The 26,325-nt window shown below is 41.7% G+C and overlaps 1 protein-coding gene across 1 annotated transcript in view; it reads left to right on the top strand.

Annotated features, from left to right (window-relative positions):
* Positions 1 to 26,325, top strand: part of LOC136858171 (solute carrier family 22 member 2) — a 509,914-nt gene that overhangs the window by 387,774 nt on the left and 95,815 nt on the right. Inside the window, exons 11-12 of the mRNA XM_067137526.2 lie at positions 10,480 to 10,491; positions 13,332 to 13,473. Coding sequence (XP_066993627.2) covers positions 10,480 to 10,491; positions 13,332 to 13,473 — 154 coding nt within the window. The remainder of the gene's footprint in view (positions 1 to 10,479; positions 10,492 to 13,331; positions 13,474 to 26,325) is intronic.

The following is a 26,325-nucleotide window of genomic DNA, read 5'->3' as shown; positions in this document are numbered from 1 at the left end:
TTGTTCCTATTTGTGTCTCTCACAGCTCTGTCGCATTCTGACCTCAAAACTGGGTCTCCTATTTCATCAGCATCAATAGCCTCTTCTTGTTCCAGAACCATGTCATCTAATTCTTTACCTTGACACAACTGTTGGATAAATTCCTGCCACCTTTCTGCCTTGTCTTCTTTCCTTAGAAGTGGTTTTCCATCTGAGCTCTTAATATTCATACACTTAGTGTCCCTTTCTTCAAAGGTTTCCCTGATTTTGCTGTATGATGTATCTACCTTTTCTAGGACCATACAAGCTTCAACATCCTTACACTTCTCTTTCAGCCATTCTTCCTTAGCTGTTCTGCACTTTCTTTCTACCTCATTATTTACTCCCTGTATTATTTTCTGCCCTCCCCATTTTTTGCATTCTTGTACTTTCGTCATTCGTCAGTCAGGTCTGGTATCTCCTGAGTTATCCATTGATTCTTAGTTGATCTTACCTTTCTTCAGCAGCCCTGCTGGGCTGTCCATTTCCCCTATTGGGTTTTCTTCAGCATTTTCATTTATTCCTTGTGCAACATGGTCCTTGAAACAGTCTCTGACACGCTTTTCTATCAACTTGTCTAGGGGCCGATAATCTTCGATGTTAGGCCCCTTAAAACAACAAGCATTATCATCACAAGCAAGCAACTTGTCTAGATCTCATCTCCCTGAATGCCTTCCTATCTTCAATTTCTTCAACTTCAGACGGCATTTCATGACCAGCAAATTGTGGTCAGAGTCCACGTTTGCTCCTGGTAAAGTCTTGCAATCCAGTACCCGGTTTCTGAATCTCTGCCTAATCATTTGATACCTTGCAGTGTCCCCAGGTGTTGTTCTCGTAAACAGCCGTCGTTTGTGGTGTTTGGACCAAGTATTAGCAAGGAGTAAATTATGATCGGTGCAGAATTCAAACAACCGACTTCCTCTTTCATCCCTTGGTCCCAATCCGAATTCTCCTACGGCATTACCTTCTCTTCCTTGGGCTGCCTGCATTCCAGTCTCCCATCACAATTAGATTCTCGTCACCTTTTACATATTGTATCAAACCTTCTATCTCCTCATATATATATTCTTTCGGTTTCTTCATCCTCCGCTGAACTAGTAGGCATATAGACTTGCACTGTTGTGGTGGGCATTGGCTTGGTGTCTATCTTGACAACAATAATCCTTTCATTATGCTGGTCGTAGTAGCTTACCCGCTGCCCTATGTTCTTACTCATTATTAAACCAACTCATTCATTTACCCCGTTTGATTTTTGTGTTGATAATTCTGTAGTCGCCTGACCAAAAATCCTTCTCTTCCTGCCAAGTATTTTACTTATACCGACTAATTTCAGTCATTTTACCTTTTCATATTCTCTAACCTACCACAACGATTCAAGTTTCTAACATTCCACACTCCGACTCGCAGAAAGTCAGTACCCATCTTCCTGATGACTGCCCTCTGTCGTGAAGTCCCCGCCCGGAGATCCGAATGGGGGACTATTTTACCTCCGGAATATTTTACCCGCGTGGAATTCATCATCAGAGAACTGCATGCCCTTGGGAGTTAGTTACGTTTGTAGTTTCCCGTTTCCCTCAGTCGTGTTAGCAGTATCAACATAGCTAACCCATGTCAAGCACTGTTTCGTTACACGGCCATATCAGTAAATCATCTAGACTGCCGCCCTTGCAACTTCCGAAAGGCTGCTACGCCCCACCTTTCGATGAACCATTTGTTATTCTGGTCCCTCGACAAGTAGGCCTACCAATCCGATAAGGTTGCACCTACGGCTTGGCTATCTGCTTCACTGACGCGCAAGCCTTCCCACCGCAGCTGGGTCACATGGTTGGGCGGACTGGCGTCTGGGAAGGATGGTTTCAAGTCTACGTGACGGAGAGTAGTGGTCGTACTAAAGGCAAAGGCTGAGGTTTCTTAATGGTATTTAGTAATAGGGAAAGTCCTGTATGCGTCCTAAACAGCATAGCATAGTAAGCACTCTCTGCCCTCTGAACCAGCTGCCTTTTGATCAACTACCTAAGAGTGGCAGGAAAATATTGACGATTCCATCTGTGATGAATTCGGTTTCGTCGGTAAATGCAGTGGATAGATATCACGGATTAGTGATAGACACCCTCAGTAAGTAAGCTCATTCTTAGAATAAAAGTAATATTTCGAAGTGTCGGTACACTTCTAAATGTACAGAAAAGAAATATTGTTATAAAACTCAGTATACTGTAACGCGAACGATTTTCTGAGTTCGTGCTTTTCTTTGGTATTCCTGCATTACTTCCCAGTTTGAATCTCTAAAGTTGCTAGGACATAGGGTTGGTGGATCATTAATCTCACTGGGGAATCTTATGGGTAGTATAAATGTGTTTACAATTCTATATATCGCGAAAGAACGTGTCTTCGTCACCTAATGACTACAGAAGGATTCGGAGAAGAGCACGGAATTTAATCTACGGTTCGGAAGGGGAATTGTACCTATCGTATCACTCGAATTCGCGTGTAATCTCCGCAATGCTATGACCCATGCGCCGTGCGCCGATGATCATCCCACGTTTAAAGTCGATTAACTCGCGACGTGTCTTTACGACACTGATGTCTGTAACAGACTGTTCAGGTACGCCGCAACTTGCCTCAACGCTCAAGGGTCATACACGGCACATTTTCTAATGGGACAAGCCTTCCCGTGACTTTTGGCCACTCAGTGTATTTCTTTTAACACATGTTTATAAAAATAGAACAGCGATCGTGGATCAAAATACAAGTGGCCGGTGGCGAAAAGGTTTGGGAATGTCATCAAGCCTTACGTGAATTCTGTGGCAACAATGCTTTACCATGTCGGACTGTTTCACGGTTGGTGAGTGCGTTCCGTAGAGGTCGGGATGTGTCCGTGAATGATTTATCCCGCACAGGTTGGCCACCTATTTCCGATGACCTGGTACTGGTAGAGTTACTACGAGGCCTCAGTTTTGTAGGCTTTCTACGGATTGGCCGATAATTATCCTTAGAAGTTAGGATTATCATCGATCGGTGTGGCACGGGCTGAAGAACTTTCTGAAATTGATGAAAATTGCATTCGGTTGGGTTTCCCACCACCTCACAAGCGTACAGGAATGGCACAGGTACGCTAAAGGCAGTGCCCATCTCCACATATACCGTGAGGAAGGGGATGCATTCCTGTGGCGTACTGTGTCCATTGATGATTCACGGGCACAAGCGAATGAGCCCGAACTAAAGTGGCAATCGAATGATTAGCATCACTTGGCACCCAGGACGGTAAGTGTCATTTTGATAATGACATACAATGCGGAAAATGCCATGCCAAAATCAAAGGTAGCACTGCCAACGTAGTTCACTCTCGCCTTTTCCATGAGCACCACTTGCTCCCGGCTATGCGACAGAAACGTCCACATTTCTTGTAGGATAGTTTGCCTTGCACCTCGTGTGAAAATGCATATTGCTATGTGGCGCAAGCAATGACTACGTGTTGCGCAGGTGACATTGGAAAGTCTTGGAACATCCTCTATATTGTCTTGACGTGAGTCCTTATGGCTTTAATTTGTTCCCTCGATTGAAGGAACCACTCCGATGTCTTCAGGTTTTCTGATATTACATCAGTGCTCCGTCGCTGCGATCAACCGAGACCAACGTTTAGAACTTCGCCAGTGGTTATAATGAAGAACCGTAATGGAATTCTGATGAAGACCACAGTAAACTCTTGGGAATATCCTTGCTGCCACAGTTTGGCTTCTTGGTTGAACGGTATTCGCAGACATCGTGGAGAGAGGACCCTTCGAAATGTTAAACGCAGCTTTAGGCAAAATGTTTGGGGCTAAAAACCACACAGGACCATAACCTAGGAAATTTCTATTAGGTAACTATTCATACAACTATTCGTGTAACAACAATATAAGTCCATCACTAGGAAACGGCCCGCTCACTTTTTACGGCTGTTTGTATGTTACTGATAGCAAATTGATCAGCCTCAGCTTTTCGGAGCACTACAATTCGATGACGATCGGTAAAGTTGACTTAAAAATTTCCCCAAGACTTCTAGATCATTAGCAGTGAAGCCCAGAGGTCATATATTCATGGAGTGGACCGAATATATTCCAGTGAAATCTCTTTCGCTTGCGACAAACGTTCTTATTCATTGGTTAGTATATGAACTAAATTTATTAGGAACATTTCTAGCCTCAAGTATAGCGGATAGTGCAAAGTATTCAGCTGAGATGTTCATCTCAGAAAATTCAGAAACCATTGAAAACATGGAAAATTAGATTTCAGTTTTAGAAATGTTACCAAGTGGCTTATAATTGAACTTCCAGTACTTTTCCAGAGTGTTAGTATCTGCTAAGATAACTAACGGTTTCTTTCATTTTCTTAAGAAAGAACTGTACTGTTGTCTCCACCTAGCATTGGAATACTGGACCTTATAAATTCAGAGGTGTGATTATTTTCAAAATCCGACTAGTATTTCTGAAATAGAGCGGAATATCCTCAAAAGGCTGCTTCATTCGTCAGCTGTGATTTGCCCTATTCGAATGAAAACCAGGGCGTACGCTACGTATGAATCATGAGCTTGTTTCTAGCATGCCTGACGGCCGTGATCGTTAACGCGTGAAGTCTATATGGTCTGGCACTGTAGTGTTCCGGTTCGAGTCCCGTTGGTGGAAAAAATTCACCGTCAGAATGTTGGCTGGCAAGGTGGGAGAGGTGGTGGTGTACAATTTCCAACTATTAAATTACGTGTCAAAAGCCTGGATTCAGTTCCATACCTCTCCGCAGTATTCATATGGAGTGAGAGCATATACCTCGTCCGTTGGATGGGTACTTCAAGCCTTGAGCAAACCCCGTGGTGTTAGGAGTAGGCTTCGTGTTGACACCGCGTTTCACCCTCTCCCTGCCTCATTATCGTAATTATCCCCACATCCAGATGTGCAGGTCACCCACGGGAGTCAAACAGAAAGACCTGCATCAGACGAGCGGAACATATCGTCGAACACCCCGGCACTAAAAGCCATACGATAAATGAATGAATTAATTAATTAATTAATTCTCACCTGACAGCTTGATATTCGGTCTTTGCGCACATAAATACACTATGGTAAAACTATACGATTTAAAATGTAACATTAAGCCAAAGTAGTAGTTTTAAATTTTTCATTTATTTATTCATTTTTGCTAGGATTGAGGAGGAAGCTGCTGTGGCCTCAAAGTACAGATCCAACATTTGCCGAGTGTAAAAATGGGAAACTACGGAAAGCCACCTTCAGGCTGCCGACAAAAATACATTTATTCGGTAATAAAATAACATAAATTATTAAAGAAAAGGCTAATGGTCCGTAACAAGGAGGAAAATCGTTAAAATTACGTGTCGGGATATATGATGTTGTTATACTGGTTTAACATCGCATTAATACATCGAGTGTTTTCAGCCTATCAAGGGTGGGAGAGGGCTAGGATTAAGGAAGTAAAGAAGTGACCGACAGGAAATAATAGGATTTTTTAAATTGCTTATATGTGTTCAGAATTCCTTATGATATGCAGGTTGCAAAAAGGAGATTATTCAATAATTTAATAAATAACATTGGTCATAATATGTGGTATACGGGTAGGAGGGTTTATGTGTTGACGCCATTTTGGAAACCAAATCTCTTATTAACAATGATAATAATAATCATAATTTTACGTCCCACTAACTACTTTTGGCGGTTTTCGGAGAAGCCGAGGTGCCGGGATTTAGTCCCGCAGGAGTTATTTAACGTGTCAGTAAATCTACCGACAGGAGGCTGACGTATTTGAGCACCTTCAAATACCACCAGACTGAGACAGGATCGAACCTGCCAAGTTGAGGTCAGAAGGCCAGCGCCTCAACCGTCTGAGTTACTCAGCCCGACTATCAAAGCTTTTAAGGTATAGACCGGACACACGGAAATAATGAAACAGAGAATACCAAGGTATACAGTAGATGTAGAAACATTTTGAATGAAAATAAATAGAGTGGGGATTGTTGAAACTGAATCTAAACTGGATCTATTTGTGTTATATGGGAAATTAATGGTCGAAGCGCTTCATTTTGATCCCTGCACACAACTGATGTCATGACCAAAGTTCACAGATAGGTACAGGGCTAAATTCTTTGATAATTTAATGTTATTGGCTTTACGTCCCACTAACTACATTTATGGTTTTCGGAGACGCCGAGGTGCCGGGATTTAGTCCTGCAGGAGTTCTTTTACGTGCCAGTAAATCTACTGACACGAGGCTGACGTATTTGACCACCTTCAAATACCAGCGGACTGAGCCAGGATCGAACCTGCCTAGTTAGGGTCAGAAGGCCAGCGCCTCAACCATCTGAGCCACTCAGCCCGCCTAAATTCTTTGGGTCAGGCGTTCGTCTTCACTTTGGTGCAGGGCGTATGTTATATTCACATCTTGGTACATCATCTTTGACGTTGGTACATTACCTTTGCTCTCTCAATCTACACTCTCAATGGAAGGAAAATGGAAGGAAAGCATAGTTATGTGTGCATCATATTTTGATAATTCAACCGTTTACAACTGAAATATCTTCAACATGTGATTTTGAACACATGTAATTAATTTTCAGATCAATTCAAACTTTATTTCCTGTCGGTTACTTCTTTACTTGAGCCAGGTAGTAATATTTTCCTTAATTAAGATACAGCCCCAGTATCTGCCCGGTATGAAGATAAGAAACCACGGAAAACCGTCTTCAGGGCTGCCGACAGTGGGGTTCAAACCCACTATCTCCCGGATGCGAGCTCACAGCTGCGCGCCCCTAACCGCACGGCCAACTCGCCCGGCTCTTCTTGGAGCTACAGTAGGTAATCACTGTAGCGAACACATTGTGGTAACATCGTCTGATTTAAAACCAGTATTGTAGCCAACAGGTAAAGGAACACAGACGTACGATGGCATCTAAGAGACATTAATACACCAGGCGGGGCTGTACTCTAATTAAGGCCACGGCCGCTTCCTTCCCACTCCTAGCCCTATCCTGTCCAATCGTCGCCATAAGACCTGTCTGTGTCGGTGCGACGAAAAGCAAATAGAAAAACAAAAATTAGCTCTAAGAAGAAAGTGAAGGGTCACTGTATGACAATAGGCTCAAGATACATACGTACGGCGTGCCTTGTTCGCCTGGTTAGTGATTAATTCGAATAGGACGGTTCACGGCTGCGATTCAAGTATGATTGAAGACATTCCATTTCCTCGAGAGCTGATGGTCTGATTTTGAAAATATTAAACGTGAAAGCAGATTTTCGATATCTTTTCATTTGTGAGTTATTTGAGACACTCATAATACGAACTACCTGTACAAGTGGTACAAATTCACGCCAACTGTTCGTGAGATATTAATTGTTCTAGAAACAATCAAATGAAAACAACATACACATTTTATCTAAAGTGAATCATTTATGAACACAAAATACTCTTTTAACAATACCGTACGAATATAAATACCTGAAGGTAAATGTATGGCTGAAATTAAATATTGAATATTAAACTATGGACTTGCTTCACTAGTAGGGCCTATGCTGAAAATGTCAAATTTTGCACTAAATGTTTGTAATTTCGTCTCGCAGTTCTTACAGCGTAACAATGTTATAACTCTATACGTGTTTTACATAGTTCACTATATTCTACACAAAATGAACTGTTAAGTTATTTCATTTAAATCGGTGTGTACGATATGTGCACCCTCTAAAAGAAAATGGCCACTCGGAGCCGAATCCTCGCGAAGTGCGTCGATTCCTCGTTACAAACTTGAATACTTTAATTCTTATTGGTGGACACATAAACCCTTGTCCTAGGTAACTTATAGTCCCTGCCATATAAGCTTATACACTAAGGGTACAACTTTACTCTTCCCCCCTGTTAATACTGAAGGCAGTGTTTTATAGTTATTTTCTAATTGTTGGATTTGATTCAGTAACGCTAACCATATAGTTTAGGGACCCACCTTACCGATATTACATCTTACACTATGTACGTAGTATTACTTTTTTGTGACTTGTGAGATTATACATCTATTTATTTATCTATGCTTTCATTTCACCCCTGAGGGGGGAGGCGGGCCACCTAGTAAGGAACACCTACACTCCGGCCAAGTGATTATACGTACTGTCACTGCCGTATTGTGAAAGTCACTAGTGTTACATCTGCGGGAGTAAGTAAAGCATTTTTTCTATGAGATTGTAAATCTGTTCGGGTAATACTGGGAAAGTAGAATTCTAGCATGTTCCAATAATGCGTTTAATAACGTAGTTGGTGTAAAAGTACGAACGCAGCATTTTATTAATACCGTCTTCTTTCGTCCATTTCGTCTTACCGAGCTCGATAGCTGTAGTCGCTTAAGTGCGGCCAGTATCCAGTATTCGGGAGATAGTAGGCTCGAACCCCACTATCGGCAGCCCTGAAAATGGTTTTCCGTGGTTTCCATTTTCACACCAGGCAAATGCTGGGGCTGTACCTTAATTAAGGCCACGGCCGCTTCCTTCCCACTCCTAGCCCTTTCCTGTCCCATCGTCGCCATAAGACCTATCTGTGTCGGTGCGACGTAAATCAACTAGCAAAAAAAAAAAAAAAAAAAAAAAAAAAAATTCGTCTTTATTGAATTCAACTAGGATGTACCAGGTGTACGCATAAGTCTTTTCCGGTTTCTCTAAGAGATGGCGCCAGCAAACAGTACGCAGCGTATCAATTTGACACATACGTCAGTTTGTTCGTCTGGCATTAACGTACCAATACACATAAGTTGAGTCCGCCAAATACTAGCGTCTGTGTTGTATCGTTTAGAGATCATGTCGACGTTTGTGCCTGAAAAAGAACTTTTACGGCACGCATTGTTTTTCTTTATTTAATCAAAAGAATAAGGCTGTGGAAAGTCATCGTTTGCTGATAGAAACTTATGGTGAACACGCTCTATCGATTAGAATATGCTACTACTACTACTACTACTACTACTAATATTACTACTACTAAAATGTTTTCATTCCTTCCCTGAAGGGGGAGGCGGGCCTCTTAGACGGTGACGCCGTCTCTCAGGCCGGGAGATTTGTTACGGTGAAGGAGATGCTCGGAGAAGATGAGGGGTTAGCGGCCGTGGCCCATACTAGGAACTGTCCCGGCATTCGCTTTAGTGCAGGAGGATGGAAAACCACGGAAAACCATTCTCAGGACAGCCGACGGTTGTGGCCAGCCATGAGGTCCAGGCCTGTCCCGTCTCCCGAATGCAGAGGTGTAGAGCCACGGTAGAACCGTGGCCACCCCTTCTCTGCTCGGTTGGCCGGTCAGAGTGCAGAGCTGTTGGAGCACGGACCAGCCGTAGCCACTTATGGGCCGAGACCCACTCTGCATCTACCGACGTTCAACATGTGATACATGGTTTCGACAATTTAAACGTGATGATTTCAGTGTGAAAGAGAGTGACCGCTCTGGTAGACCACAAAAGTGCGAAGAGAAGCAATTGCAGGCGAAGCCTACCGAAACCGTTAATGCACGGCGCTATCGCCAAGAAATGATTCGTTTAAATCACACATTGATCGAAAGACGACCGGAATGGGCCAAAAGACATGGCAAAGTGATTTTGTTAAACGACAATGCACAGCAAAACCAGTGAAAGACACCTTGAAATCGCTTTGATGGAACATCCATCCGCACCCGTCGTGCTGCCCCGACCAGGCGCCGCCATCTATCATCTCTTCGCACCAATGTAGCACGCGCTCGCAGAGCAGCACTTCAGCAATTTCGAGGAAGTTGGAAAGTGGCTCGACGATTGGTTTGTGGCAAAAGACAAGCAGTTCTTCTGGCACGGTATTCATAACTTACCTGAAAGATGGGCGAAGTGTGTAGAAGCAGATGGGCAATATTTTGAATAAACAAAAAATGAATTAATAATAATAACAACAATGTTATTTTCTTTACGGTTTCCGGAGACGCTAAGGTGCCGGAGTTTTGTCCCTCAGGAGTTCTTTTACATGCCAGTAAATCTACCGACACGAGGCTGACGTATCCGAGCACCTTCAAACACCCCCTGACTGAGCCAGGATCGAACCTGCCAAGTTGGGGTCAGAAGTAATAACAATGTTATTTGCTTTAATTTACGCTTTTGGTTTTTGGAGACGCCGAGGTGCCGAAATTTAGTCCCGCAGGAGTTCTTTTACATGCCAGTAAATCTACCGACATGAGGCTGACGTATTTGAGCACTTTCAAATACCACCGGACTGAGCTAGCATCGAACCTACCAAGTTGGGGTCAGAAGGCTAGAGACTCAGCCGTCTGAGCCACTCAGCCCGGCTGGCGTCAGAAGGCCAGCGCCTCAACCGTCTGAAGCAATTAGCCCGGCTAAAACGATAATGAATTTCCCTTGAAAATTACGTGTTTTCTTTACCACAAAAACCAGCAAAAACGTATGCATAGGCCTACACTTGGTATACAAGAAGCAAGAAAAATCTGCAAGTACCTCTCCGAAAAAGGAAAGCAACGTTACTTTCCTATAAAAATCAGTTCAGTTGAAATGGAAGGAAATTACTTTATCAACCTAACGTAACCTTGTCTTGTCACGACTTTTGATACGGTTTACTTTTTTTGCTTTACGTCGCACCGACACAGATAGGTCTTATGGCGACGATGGGACAGGGAAGGGCTAGGAGTGGGAAGGAAGCGGCCGTGGCCTTAATTAAGATACAGCCCCAGCATTTGCCTGGTGTGAAAATGGGAAACTACGGAAAACCATCTTCAGGGCTGCCGACAGTGGGATTCGAACCTATTATCTCCCGAATACTGGATACTGGCCGCACTTATGCGACTGCAGCTATCAAGCTCGGTAATACGGTTTACAGACTTAGCCTTTATGTATTGTTATTGATTTACGGCATAGGCACGTAATATATTTGCTTGTGTGTATTATTGCCACGTGGTTTCACTTCAGTGCGACAAGTAATAGCAAATGTCAAGAAAGGAGCTGAAGAATACGGTTATAAAATTCGTATATTAAAACAAAGGCAGAAATAGATAACATTAAATTGATTCGGGGTGAGAGTGAGTGTGCTTATTTCCTTAATACCTCATTGAGCTTCCAAACCGACCTAGTTATGAATATTTTAGTTGATCCTCGGGTAAGGGAACCTCCGTTATTGATACTTACAAAGAGATTAGTTTGTTGATGGTTATGTCTCGTGATTTCAATATGTTTAGTCAAGTTGGGAGAGCCATTAAAGAAAAGAGAATAGGGTGACGATATTTGCTTTTCAGTGCATATCCTTACGTGCCGAGTGCTATATATGTGTATGAAGCTGAACTGTACTGTGCACATTTCATATAGGGAGTATAAAAAATCAGCGGCAAAATTTAAGGAACTGGTTCCTCATATAGGGAGAAGATAAAAACTGTATGACAACACGGATCCTGAAATGTATAATTTATTTCAGAGTTTTGCGAGCCTCTTGGCCACCACGCTCTCCTGACTTGAATTCCCTGCACTTTCACCTTTGGGGACACGTAAAGTCCGCCCGCCGTGTGTTCGACTGCTCTTGATGATGAACCAACTCTTCGTACGCGCATTGTGGCGGCTTATCAGACAGTACACGCTACATCTCACATTTTTGATCGTGTTGGCACTCAGTGCGAAGACGATTGGAGGCCTGTATATGAAGGCATGGGAAGGTCACATTGACATCTCACATGATATGTGGATAAAGTGTTCCAATTGGCGTTACAGATGTGTAACAGTGCAACAGTGTTGGGAGTGGCGGATTGCGCTAACGTTAATAAAAGGTTGGAAAATTCTGTAATTATGCATTTGCGGTCCCTTGTTGTCATACCGTTTCTTCCTTCTCTCTGTGTGAGAGATCTATTCTGAAGTTGTGCTGTTGTGTTTTGAATCAACCTGTATTTTATATCGTCTTAAAATCGTCCTTATTCTCGTCTTTTCAAACTAGCATCCCAATTTATAATATGTTGTTGTTTGACATTCCATAGACTGGTTTGATGTAGCTCTCCATGGCACCCCATCCTGTCCTAACCTTTTCATTACTACATCCTACATCTGCTCCGACCTGCTTGTCATATTCATGCCTTGGTCTACCCCTACTGTTCTTACCGCCCACACTTCCCTCTAAAACCAACTGAACAAGCCGGGCTGAGTGGCTCAGACGGTTGAGGCGCTGGCCTTCTGATCCCGACTTGGCAGGTTCGATTCTAGCTCAGTCCAGTGGTATTTGAAGGTGCTCAAATACGTCAGCCTCGTGTCGATATATTTACTGGCACTTGCAAGAATTCCCAGGGACAAAATTCCGGCAACTCGGCGTCTCTGAAAACCGTTAAAAAGCAGTTTAGTGGGCCGTAAAAATATTTTTTTCAAATGAACAAGTCCTGGGCGTCTTAAGATGTTTCCTATAATTCTATCTCGTCTTCTCGTCAAATTTAGTCAAATCGATCTCGCCTCACCAGTATCACTTCATTCGTTAATCGATCTCATCTTCAGCAATCTTCTATGAGACCACATTTCAAAAACTTCTATTCTCCTTCTTTCTGAGCTAGTTATCGTCCATATTTCACTTCCATACAATGCCACGCTCCACACGAAAATATTCAAAAACATGTTTCTAATTCCTAAATCAATGTTCGAAGTGAGCAAATTTCTTTTCTTAAGACAGGCCTTCCTTGTTTGTGCTAGTCTGCATTTTACGTCCTCCTTCTGCCATCGTTAGTTATTTTACTGCCTAAGTAGGCCCTAACACTATTCATCTACTTCCTTTAAAATTTCATTTCCTAATTTAATATGTCCTGCTTCACCTGACTTTGTTCAACTGCACTCCATTACTTTTGTTTTGGACTTATTTATTTTCATCTTATACTCCTTCCCCAAGACTCTGTCCATACCACTCAGCTATTTCACCAGATCTTCTACAGACTGAGACAAAATAACATCATCAGCAAATCTCATGGTTTTCCTCTCTTTGGATTGTGATTCCCTTTCCAAATTTCTCTTTGATTTCCTTCAGTGCCTGTTCTATATAAACGGAGCGGGGGGTAATATACTGCAGCCTTGCCTCACTCCTTTCTGGATTGCTGCTTCTGTTTCAGTGCCCTCGATTCTTATCACTGCAGACTGACTTTTGCACAGGTTATAGATAATATTCTTCTTTATCGATATTTGATCCTGATCACCTTCAGATATACCTCACGTCAAAAGAATTATGAGCATAATTATGATGACTTCATCTATCCCTTTGTTAACACTTATGTATTGTTCTTTTATTTTCCAGTAGGTCCCGCTTAGATGCCATCCAAACAAGTGGACTTGGATGAGTTGTTGGTGGAGTTGGGGCAGTTCGGACGCTACCAGATCATCATCTATCTCTACCTTTCTGTGCCTGTCATATTCTCCTCCATCTTCGTTATTACCTACGTGTTCACTGCAGGTGAAGTCCATTATAGGTGAGAACTCGCAGGTATCTAGACCAAGTGAGTTTAAATAAACTAGTGATAGTGAATTAGTAAATTGTACTAAGCTTCCGTATCTATTCTTGAAGATATATTAAGAGATGCACTATACTCTGACCGTACGAAAATTAAATGCTGGGTGTCAGAAAGACATATATTCAGAAAATTGAAATAATTATATCAGGTTGTGTCCATTGATTTGGAAATACAATTGCTTGCCCTCACCTCACCCACCCGTAAATGTGCTTCTGGATGATCAATAAGCTGTTTACTAATAAAATAAAACAAATATAAAATCAAATATTCTGTTTATACAATAATAAAAAGGTGTGCTCGGTTTCCCTGGAGGACGTGGGTTCGATTTCCCGTCAGGATATCAAAAAATATAGAAACGAGATTTTCACTTCTGGAGAAGTACATGAACCTGAACTTCACTCAGCGGACACTTAACATGAATACTAGGTTAATTCCTACGTAGAAAGATAACCACTCTACCCCACTTAAAAGGGATGCATTCGGACCTCCCGATGGCAATCGTCGCGAGACTTTCTGAGTTGAACAAGCAAGAGACCAAAACAACTGGTGTGAAGTGTGGCATTTTGCAATCACCTGCAGTCCCTGAAACAAGGCTTATGAAATTAGGGCGTTTGACTGTAAAGTGCCAAACTCACCGTAACTTACCTGAGGGCTATGGTGTCATTATATGATACTGCGCATGCCTGGCAGGTACAGGTATTCTGCCTTATTTACATCAATGACTGTTCCTTCAGCAGTCTTATTCAGGTTATCGGCCTGTTTCTATGCTAACGAATACTGTAAGCATAATACATGTACACTACTAGTAAAAGGAGTTGTAACCCTCATGCTCTGGTACAGATACTTGTGAGTGAGGTGACGCAGAATTACCAAGAGGACAACAGACCACATCGACAGACGCGCTGCACGGACGTCGTATAGCCAAATGGAGCAACATGCCCCCGTCATGAGGGACGGACAGACATTGTGATGTGGTAGTAATGGAACGTCGGGCACTTTATCTGAAGATAGTGATACGCCGTGAACTATAGCACATAACGTAGCAACCAGTTGTGGTTCCTATGAACCCGTAGGGTTATATGGAACAGCATCCACACACAGTTTCCTGTGTAAGGTGTTAGTGACTGCCAAATTTGCAAAGAAAACCATTGAAACAAGTGCTCGAAAATCACTGGAGAAAGTGATTAAATAATAATGACGCTTGGTTGAGGTGGGATGCCAGAACACAGATATGCTCGAATTTGCGAGCAGATGTACATCAAATTCCTGAATGTAAGTGATGTGGGACATACAAGTCACCGCTGGCTTTTGAAAAGAGCGGGCGAAATAAGCAGCTGTCTTCCTGGACATTCCCAGTTTTAAAGCCAGGAAGAATTTCCTGCACAGTTCAAACCCCGCTATTAAGTATTAAGGTTCCTTACTACGCGGGATGTTACGCCTGACCACGGTACAGTATGTAGGACAGTAGTACCACTCGCTAGCGGCAGAGAAAAACTCGTACGCGCGCGTGTCGTCATCGCAGAGGGAGTGTTCTCGACTGCAGCTTTAAATACGCAGTTCTGGGAACGCATGATTCAGATTAAAGTCCATAAAATTAAATTGTTGTGCTCTCTTCATACAATTTTGTATAGAAGAAGGAAGAATGTTCATATGTCCACTAAAATATATCAAACCGAGCTCGATAGCTGCAGTCGCTTAAGTGTGGCCAGTATCCAGTATTCGGGAGATAGTAGGTTCGAATCCCACTATCGGAAGCCCTGAAGATGGTTTCCATTTTCACACCAGGCAAATGCTAGGGCTGTACCTTAATTAAGGCCGCAGCCGCTTCCTTCCCACTCCTAGCCCTTCCCTGTCCCATCATCGCCAGAAAACCTATCAGTGTCGATGCGACGTAAAGCACAAAATATATCAAACAAAATGTGCTCTTTTGTTTTATCACTTCACAAAAATCAACATATATTTTAAATATTATATTTTCAAACTTAAAGTAAAAAGAAGTGGTAAAATGGAACAAGAAGACGCGTACATTGAAAGCTGTGGGACACACAATTCAGCGCTGGCTTTTGAAAATACTGAAAATGATCGAATCGTAACGTAGGTCTAATACAGAGAACTGAATAGATACGGATGGACGAAGCAACAATAATTATTGTTAAAATATCACATCATATGCGGTAAATAATAATAATAATAATAATAATAATAATAATAATAATAATAATAATGGCAAAAGTACAGGAAAGTGAAAATATTTATATGGGCCCTATCTGTATTACTCGTGGGAGTGAAGTAGACGAAGCTTGTCACTGACGAGAATTGTTATTATGAAGTAGAACTGCTTTCTTAAACTGGCAACCAGATTTAAATGGCGAATACTGCGCCGTTCCCGCGTCCAGGTCGAGTCGCATGTCGATCCAGGCTAGCTCGAATATTCTATTAACTTCTCTTTACTTTAAATTTATGGGCTATGGATCCCGCATTCGAGAAAGGATCACCAGATTATACTAGCAGAAAACCCTAACCTACGTAGTGGACGTCTCCTACCCGTAATTCGGTTAGTTTTCGCATTCGACTTACAAGGATACGCAAATAATCATCACTTACAACTACAATAATATTCAAACACGCATCACTTATAACTAGATCCTTATCCTAAGAAGTCATTAAAAGAGGAATTAAGTTTCACAATATAATATTTATTTAAAATTAAAGTAGAAATTGAAGAAAGTACTTGGTATGTTACGAATTATTTCTTGAAAAGTTAAATAAGGAATAGTTGACTTCGTGCTTCTTCAATTAATCATCGAAATCCATCAAACTCTAACTGAATAAAGAAAATTACATCATATTTACAATATTGACTGATAGCTATTAAATGTGTCGGACGCAGATTCCAAAGTCTGATTAGGTCACAAATAAAATTAGAATCTCATCAATCATTGCGTGAAATTGTTCATAAAATCTTACTAACTTTTTCTCAAAAATTCATTAATTACCTCACAGTACGATAGACTCACTTGGATGTAGCTGTTCATGCTCAATTATTGACAACAACTTGGTTGTAAGAAAATATTTAAAAAATACATATATAATTTAAATTATTAACATGGTTCACTTGTGTACACTTCCCCAACATTCTTTCAAAATTCTTGGTATCGCATTTCATATGGGAAGAAAGGTAAATCATTAAGTCATTACATTCTTAAAAATAACAATATGATTGAAACATCATAACCACGAACCTACTACGCTGGCGTAGCAGGGGGAGAGGTGATACTCCCACGTGGTGCGTCCCAGGTGGCGGATAAGGGGGTCCTAACCGGCTTGTCGGCGGACTTGAGGGAAATAAAATACCTCTCGCGGACCAAACACACAACCCCCTGTGGGTGGGGGACGCCGACGAAGAATACACCCACGGTATCCCCTGCCTGTCGTAAGAGGCGACTAAAAGGGGCGACCAAGGGATGATTGTCTTGGAACCATGAAACTACTTGTGATTAGTACCACAACGTGTGGAGAACATCATGAGTCGCTTTTACTTGCGCGTAGTACCACTATATTAGGTACCAAATTGGTTTGTGATTAGTAGCACACAGAAGCACCGTGCGATCGGCTTTTGCAGTACTCGTGATTAGTACCACCATATGAGCAGGACCCTGGGATGATAGCTACCGTGGTTCTGCCTGGCCTGTGATTAGTACCCACTATATGAGGAACACCACGGGATAGGGGAAGGTCCCTGTGGTTAGTACTCTTATGTGATGAACACCATAGGTTTGCGTTGCCTGTAAATGGTGCCGCAAAGTGAGAAAACCATAGGTCTGTATTATACGTCGAATTTCATAACCTCTGAGTAGTACAATAATGTGTGGAATACTGCAAGTCTCTGCTACATTTGATTAGTACCGCAACAGGACGAATACCATGGTTCTACTTTCTTAGCGATCAGTACCGTTATGAGGGGCCGATAACTTGGATTTTGGACCCCTTTAGACTGCAAGCATCATCGTTTCAGTGTTATGCTATAGCAGCAGTCCCTTGGTCAGTAATCCTATTCTTTTACGTCAGTTTGTTTGAATGTAAAGCATTGCGGGTCGCATCCACTGATTGTTTTAAATTCATCTCTATCCATTCATTCTTCGTTCTCACGCTTTGAATTCTGGTCAGTGGAGAATTTTAGACTTTTAATATTTCATTCAATTTCGTCTCATTTCGACCATTAGGGGCCGATGACCTCGATGTTAGGCCCCTTTAAACAACAATCATCATCATCATCATCATCATCATCATCGAAACATCATAACTAATATTTACACAAATTGTTCACTTGGGGTAGCTATAAATTAATTTAAGTGCTCATACGGTGATTATACATGTCGTAATACTGTGCTATCATCCACATTTGACGGTCATTTAACACAATTATGCTGAGTATTAGATGATTTAGCTTGTAAGAGGATACTATCAATTACTAACAGCCTTCAATCCTGAAGAACAGTTACCAATGATATCAATTAATGTCTTACAGTAAGCTTCGTAGCTTTCCTAATCTAAGTGAGAATAGTTGTGGTTAGAAGAAACATATAAGTATAGGCTAATTCTGAGCCACTCCTATTATCAGGAATTATTTGATGATGTACTAAGTAAATGTCAACATAGGAACATTCTGAAGATGGTAATCAAGCTATATATGGCTTATCCAAAGATTAATTCCCCCTGTGGGTGGGGGCGGTAGAATAACACCCACGGTATCCCCTGCCTGTCGTAAGAGGCGACTAAAAGGGGTCCCAGGGGCTCTGAACTTTGGAGCGTGGGTTGGCGACCACGGGGCCCTTAGCTGAGTCCTAGCATTGCTTCCACTTACTTGTGCCAGGTTCCTCACTTTCATCTATCCTATCCGACCTCACTTGGTCAACTCTTGTTCTTTTCTGACCCCGACGCTATTAGGTTTGCGAGGGCTAGGGAGTCTTTCCTTTTCACGCCCTTCATGGCCCTTGTCTTCCTATGGCCGATATCTTCATTTTTCCAAGTGTCGGATCCCTTCCATTTTTTCCCTCTGATTAGTGTTATATAGAGGATGGTTGCCTAGTTGTACTTCCTCTTAAAACAATAATCACCACCACCATCCAAAGATTAAGGGGCAATGGAGAACAAATCATAGCCTTCTTCCATCTCAAAAATACGTAAACTGAAATAATATCGTCGCTAAACTAAACCATTACTTCATCTATACCGAACCAATAATCATCACCAACATTATTCATCATCTTCTCATACCATTATTCGCATATAAATCATTCACTTCACATTATTCATCTCCTGTTACACTTCGCATTACCATAAACGCATTAATTTATTTCAGCTTGACGTATACCATACTATCATCATTACTTATCCATTGTGTTATCTTATTATGTTTTCAACCTTTCAACAATTCAATAAAATATCATGTTTTTCTAGCGAGTTCTCAAAATCCAACATACGATCTCATTTCCTCTTGGGCCGATGACTTCGATGTTAGGCCCCTTTAAACAACAAGCAAGCATCATTTCCTCTTAATTTCATGTCACCTGTTCTAAAATAAACTTGATGGTTACCACAATGTCGTATAGTATTCACATTGAGATTATCTTAACCTCCTCTTACTCAATACTGACAGGATTGCGAACGGAATATTAAATTATCACTGGTTAACTGCTTCCTATTTAACGGATTTGATATTTGTCAGATGACCACCCTGCTAACCTCTAACATACCTATATGAGTTGTCTTCTCATGTAACATCACTTCTTTAGTAATATTTAAGATAGCACTTCGTTCACGTTTTGATAAATGAGAATAAAAATATAGCATAGCACTCTCCAAAAGAAAACAAATATAATTTATTAATGACTATAATGACTTATCTTCCTCCGTACTCCCTCGTTGTCATCACATGTCTTGGTGGTTAGACATGCGGGCTTGGTTCACGACATTTCCCTCATCCTTTTGGGAATGTCCGGGACAATCTCGGGTCGTTGCCGGTCATCATAGGCTGGATTTGTCATCTCGTGTCGCCATAACCTAAGTAGCTCTGTCTCCACATCTTAGTGCAAGATGTCTTCGGCTTCTTGCGCAATTAGAACAGAATAATACGTCAGCATAGTTAGTTTCGTCATCTTAAGGACACAGCCTGCTATAATCTATGATAATATAAGAGTACCGCTTCTCTAAAATAATCTTTTATAATACTTTAGTATTTGCAGTATGTATGTGAATATTTCGATTTGACTAAGATATTAGGTTTTCTCTGTCTTGCGCTCTTGTTATTATTATTATGTAGCTTCCTAAAATAAGCTCCGTCGGCTAACACGTCGTCTTGCAAGGATAATGTGACGTAATAATGCGGAAGTCTTTCTGTCTGTTGGAGTAATTTTATATTTTTACAGATCTGAATATCCTTGCCAGGTCAGCGTCTCGCAAATAACTCGTAGACAATTATTTTTATTAGATTTGCGTCTTTAACTTTCGCTTCGTTGATATTATCCTTCCTCTTCAGCAGTCTTGAGTGACGTCCTACTTCTATATCTTCAGTGTGAATCGAATGTTATTTTTCAATAATAAATTTTAACAATCTTCTCGCGTCTTTCTTTGTCACCACTTTCTATGCTTCTTTCTCCTCACATACCTGACGAAAACATTATTCCTTTGACATTTAGGAATGCTTTGATGTTTTATCACTGACGTTCTCACGGCTTAGACTCCATTTTCGTTCCAATCAGACTTCATTGAGAACAGTGAAATGGCACAATACTAATGAAGGTTCTAATTCTTACATATGTCCATAAAGTCGGAGGATATAAGCTGGAGTATTTCTCACAGAGGACTTTGCACAAAATTGTCATCACTTTCGATCTCTTCGAAAAAGTGCTATTATGAAGATTGGAAAAAGCGTCAAACTGTTTCACGAATCATCTTAAGGAATTATTAAACCCCTCGAGAAAATTTGATAATCCAGCCATTGTCAATGTCATCTGGAGATCACCGTCTCCTTAGGCTTTCTCCCGCAATGGAGAAGGGTCCGCTGTTTTGCAAGCCATTCTCCACTTTCTTCTATTAAGTGCATCGTTTGGAACAAGATGAAGATAGCGCATGGCCCATGTCTTCTTTAAGGCGATCAAGCCAGCGTTTCTTGGGCCGATCACGTAGCCTGTTTCCAGATGGCGAGGTGCGAAGAGTCTGTACAATACATGTACCTTCTTTACGCATTACGTGGCCGTACCACCGAAGTCGGATCTCGTGTACCTTGTTTACAATCGGGGCAACTCTAATGATTTTCCGGATTTCTGTGTTGGTAACATGATCTAGCCGGGTCAGGCCAAGTGACCAGCGAAGCTTGCAAATCTCCATGACATGAAGTTATTGTTCGTGCTTAACTGTTGCTGGCCAGCATTCGTAGCCATACAGAGTGACCGGGCGAACAACAGTGCTGTAAGCCTTGGACTTCAGGTGAATTGGTATCGGACGATCGTAGAGAACACCATTAGTTTGCCACCACTTCATCCACTCCGTATTTACTCGTGCACGGGCGTCTGGAATACTGTCACACTTGGCGTTGTCCAAAGAACCAAGATACTTAAACTGTTCTCCTTTACTGAGATCTTGGGCAGACATCCGAATGTTTCCACCCGTCCGCGGACCACACTCCGTATACTCAGTTTTCTTGGTATCCAGTGGAAGTCCATTTGTGGTTAGTCTTTCATTCCACTTCATTTCTTTTACTTGCTTTACATCACACCGACACAGATAGGTCTTATGGCGACGATGGGACATGAAAGGCCTAGGAATGGGAAGGAAGTGGCCGTGGCCTTAATTAAGGTACATCGCCAGCATTTGCCTGGTGTGAAAATGGGAAACCACGGAAAACCATCTTCAGGGCTGCCGACATTGGGGTTCGAACCCACTATCTCCCAGATGCGAGCTCACAGCTGAGCGCTCCTAACCGCGCGGCCAACTCGCCCGGTGATCGCACTTCTTAACCTGCTCTAGATTCTATTGACGCTCCTCAGCAGCCAGTATGACATCGTCAGCATACATTGATCATGGAGGTGATGACTGGATATCGGAGGTGACTGTGTCCATACACAAAATGAAGATAAGTGGGGATAGGGCCGATCCCTGGTGGACACCAAGCCGAATGGGGAATGGCGGTGAAATTCCAGCACGGCATCGGAAGGCGCTGGTAGAGCTTTGATAGAGCAAATTTATCCAATGGATATATTCCTCAGAGACGCCGTGTGATCTAAGTGCATGCCAAATCAGTTCATGGGAAGCCCGGTCAAAGGCCTTTTCCAGATCCAGGAAGGTAGTGTGGAGTGGCCTGTTGTTCTTTTCCCAGTGTCTTTCCATAGTCAGCTGCATGAATGGAATCAATCGTTCCACATCCTTTCACAAATCTGCACTGGTTCGGAGTGACGTTGACAATATTCCGCAGGGGCTGATCTATGTGTTCGAAGAACTTCATGGCCTTACATAGCAGGCGAATAGGCTGATGATTTGCACAATAATTGGCGTCACCATTGCCCTTCCAAATAAACACAGTAATGCTTGTTGGCAAGGACGATATTAGCACTTTTTCCTATGATAAACTGGGTGAAAAAGGTTTACAATGAACTCAGCACCTTGTTTTCCACGCAATTTCCATGATTCAGCTTGAATATCGTCAGGTCCTTGCCATGTTCCATTTTCTGGATGACCTCCTGAACTTCCGAAGAGGTGATAAGTAAGACAGGTCCTAAGATTGGTGTTGTACTGTTTATTGGAAGATGCAGGAATTCCTTGTTGTACATCTTGGAAAAGTACCTATTACAAAGTTCCAGGATTGCATTAGTTTTTCGGAGCACGTTATTCGCTTCATCTTTGATATAAATTACATGCTCAGTATCTTGGCTTAGGCGATGACGTGATCGAACTAGTCGGTAAATAACTTTTATTTATTCCTTCTGGCGTATTCAAACGCTCATACAGGTTCTTAAAATGAGCATCCTTAGCTATACCTACAGCTCTTTTGGCCTCAATCTTAAGTCATGTTTTGTCTGAGGTCGCCATTAATGCCAGTGTCCCGCTAAACTTTTTAGACACGCTTCTTCTCTTTTATCGCAACCTGCACCACGACCATGTTTGTTTATCTATGTATGGTTTGCTTAGGTTTGTTGTTCCCAGGAGGTATATTCATGTATTCACCGCTAGGTAAACCAGAGATCGATCTATAGACCGAAGTTTACAAACAACATCACCCGCCAAGTAGCGCAGGCCTTGAATAGGCAAATCTTCAAGAGTAAGATCTCAAGTCCTTTTTCCCCTTCAATTATCTGGAGTGAATCTTCTATACTAGGCTGTAAACCCGTGAAAATATGAAATGTGATGTAATCACTCACGTTATCTTTTATTGTTACGAAAGAGGAACTGTTCAGGGACATTCCTGCTCATGATTATAAGACGCAAAGGATTCATGAATTTTACCAGCAAAGGATTTAGATAAGTACTCCCAATAGCTCTAACATGAGGAAGCAGGTTATCCAGACACTCCTAATTAACCCTACATCTCAGCGAATATTTCAATTTGTAGAAGATTTTCAAGTCTGTGAAACAACACAACACAGATCGAATGGTTGTGAGGAAGCCTTTCTGGAATGGAAGTAAAGCTTTATTTTTAAGTACTTTCGTATTTACGCAAGACTCTATCCTGAACCTCCGTATACAACCCAAAAGTACGTTCGAGTGGACGGCGTTTTCAAGTGGAAATTCCTGAATTCAGTACATCAAAATTGTCATATACTAGTTTTATAAACTTAGCAGCTTCTTCTTCGTCTGGCAGAAGGTAAGAGATAACTTGCGTGATATAATTGGAGAACAGCTTGTATGAAAGATAAACACGCTGACGGTGTCTACCAGAAACAGTCAAGGGCTGAGGTGTAAATTTAGGACACAGTTTGATTTCACCAAAATCCAGTGACGGGAGCTGTTCCACAACATGTTTAACAACAATCTTCCCTCTAGGTGGTGTAATATCGTCATCTAAGAAATGTTCTCAATACTTTTATCAGATGTGACACGTCACAAAACACCCTCATATTTTTACAGTCATGTGAAGGATTACTAAAGAACGTGCTATTATAGTCTACTCCTAGATCTTTCCATACTCTCGCGTTCTTCCCACCCAAGTCTGAGACTATGCTCACAAATATGAACAATAATTTTCTTCAATAGCACATCAGTCACTGGAGTAACAAAATAGTAAAGCAGGCTGTTTCCAACGTGCGCGCAGTCCACGAACCATCACAATGGGTATCTGACTGTGAGGTCCGAGAATTTTGACCTGTTCTTGGTCATAACAGATGCGAGAATCAACATTTATTTCGTCGAAATATACACAATACCTCAATAGTATTTAAACACCCTGCCTGGATTTTCATTAAATGAAAGACGTTTACTAAAATTCCCGCACGGCCCTGAAACAAGTCCGAAATCCACCTGCTTGAAGTTGAGACTGCTAGTAAAGGTATGTCTTAACACTTTAGTAAGAACACATATTGTTTTGATAAAGATCCAAGAGACAGCGCTTTGATTATATCCTTTTCGCTCTAGCATGTTTCCTTGTTTTTCATTTGTGTTTCTGTAAGCATTTTTCTAGATTTCTGCTAACGTGTAGTCTAATCTAATGTTCTGTTGCATATACGTTTTCGAATACACTATTTGTTTATTTTTTTTATTAAAGGCTGATCTAGTTTTAGCCCTAAGCCTAGTCAACTCGCTTTATAAGCGTTTATTTTTACTTTTTAGGCGACTTACTTCTTTTTGTAGTTTCTGTTCAAGCGATAATCACTATGTGGTTCATTATTGGCGTCCTTTCTTTTCTTTATGGGTGATAAAGAGATAAAATCTATTTCGAGCCTCACATTTTGGTACCGAGTGACGGCCTGTTCGTTATTAGAATGTTGAGGAGAGGGTAAAAGTGAAACTTCGGAATTTCCATGGAGCAGTTCCAAGCACTGTTACTTTACCAAAATCAAGTTGCACAATATTTCACCATGCTTTACTCATATAAGTCGGCCCCGTGGTGTAGAGGTAGCGTGCCTGCCTCTCGCCCGGAGGCCCCGGGTTCGATTCCTGGCTAGGTCAGGGACTCTCGACCTGAGGGCTGGTTCGGGGTCCACTGCGCCTATGTGATTAGAGTTGAGGAGCTATCTGACGGTGAGATGGTGGCCCCGGTCTCGAAAGCACAGAATAACGGCCAAGAGGATGCGTCGTGCTGACCACACGGCCCTTCGTAATCTGCAGGCCTTCGGGCTGAGCAGCGGTCGCTGGGCAGGCCAGAGCCCTTTCAAGGGCGTTAAGTGCCGTGGAGTTTGGTTTTGGTTTTACTCATATAAACAGCTGACACTTCCGTTAGAGTTGCCGTCAACGTGCATGGCATGAATTGCATTTTCAAGTTGAAGTATTTTATGTACATCAGTTGACTAAAACGCAGTATCAGTCTATGCTTCGCTAAGTGTTGTGTGCTTCTTAATGTGATTCGAGTGCCATTATTATTTGCTCATGGTGAGAGATGGCGCTTTGTTTGCAGTACTACCTTCTTACACCACATTTGTAACTGTTTGGAATAAAATAATCATAAACAAATAAAATCACTCAAAACTTAATAAGATAATTGAAATAAATTAAATTAAGAAATTACTAATCGAAATGTCCGTAGTATGGGCGCCAGAGTTCACCAGAATGGATCCCTCGAATTTTAATAGAGCATGATAATAATTCTCTTTCTCCCAGGGCGTGTACATAAAAGCTGCGTACTGGTACATCTGCTTCGGGCCTTACCTGATCTTCTGAAAATGACTAAATAGGTAGGAACTGCACCTACTGTAGGTTTTTCAATAACTCCACTAATTCTAAAATAACTGACTATATTCTCAATAAAATCCGTGCATGAGCACTTCATCAACACACCAAAATATCCATATAATACACACACAAAACATTGCTGGAAGGCTCCATATTTACAACAACAATGAAAACAGTGGGAAGAAGAAAGCGAGGGCTAAGCCACCATTTGCAGTTAGTACGTTGAACAATGCACATGTAGATAAGTACCCTTCACAGTCTCTGTATCAACACGACTTGCAGATTCTTATAATCGGTACGAATTATCACACAGATACTGTACCTTCATATTACTATGTTCACTGACTCTAACAATTGGTTTAACGATACATTCACTTGAACAATACACGCTTGTCGTTCCAAATCCCACATTATGGAAAGTCGGGAAGACAGCACTCCATATCTCTCACTGACATATAATACCAAGCCGCCACCAGTGATACAATACCAAGTGCCTAAGCACTCCACAGTTTGTAGGTCAGTCACGTTCCACAAACATAAAAAAGACTACCCTTCACAAACACTTGAAGTCCAGTCCAGTATAGTACAGCAATGTCACACCCTCGCCGTATGGCACATGCATATACAGATCTCAGCCTTCTCTGAATTCATCCTGGCCAGCCAAACATGAGTAGATCCTCATGTCAAGACCACTCCCTGAACCACCCTGACCCCAAGACAATAACACCATAAACGGACTCTGGGGTGTTTCACATGAGTCATCGGAACTTTCCGACAACAACAATAAGTCCACCTCTTCAGACTCTGGGCTATTCACATGATTCATAGAACTTCTCGACTATGAATAAAATATTTTCCCAGCCGTTCTACAAAACAAATTACTCATACCACATATGGAGATCTTCCAGCTTATAATATTAAAAATAAATA

The sequence above is a fragment of the Anabrus simplex genome, chromosome 1, assembly GCF_040414725.1.
Source record: "Anabrus simplex isolate iqAnaSimp1 chromosome 1, ASM4041472v1, whole genome shotgun sequence".
NCBI lineage: Eukaryota > Metazoa > Arthropoda > Insecta > Orthoptera > Tettigoniidae > Anabrus > Anabrus simplex.
Note: the sequence above shows the minus strand (reverse complement) of the source record. Positions and strands in the feature narration are given on the sequence as shown.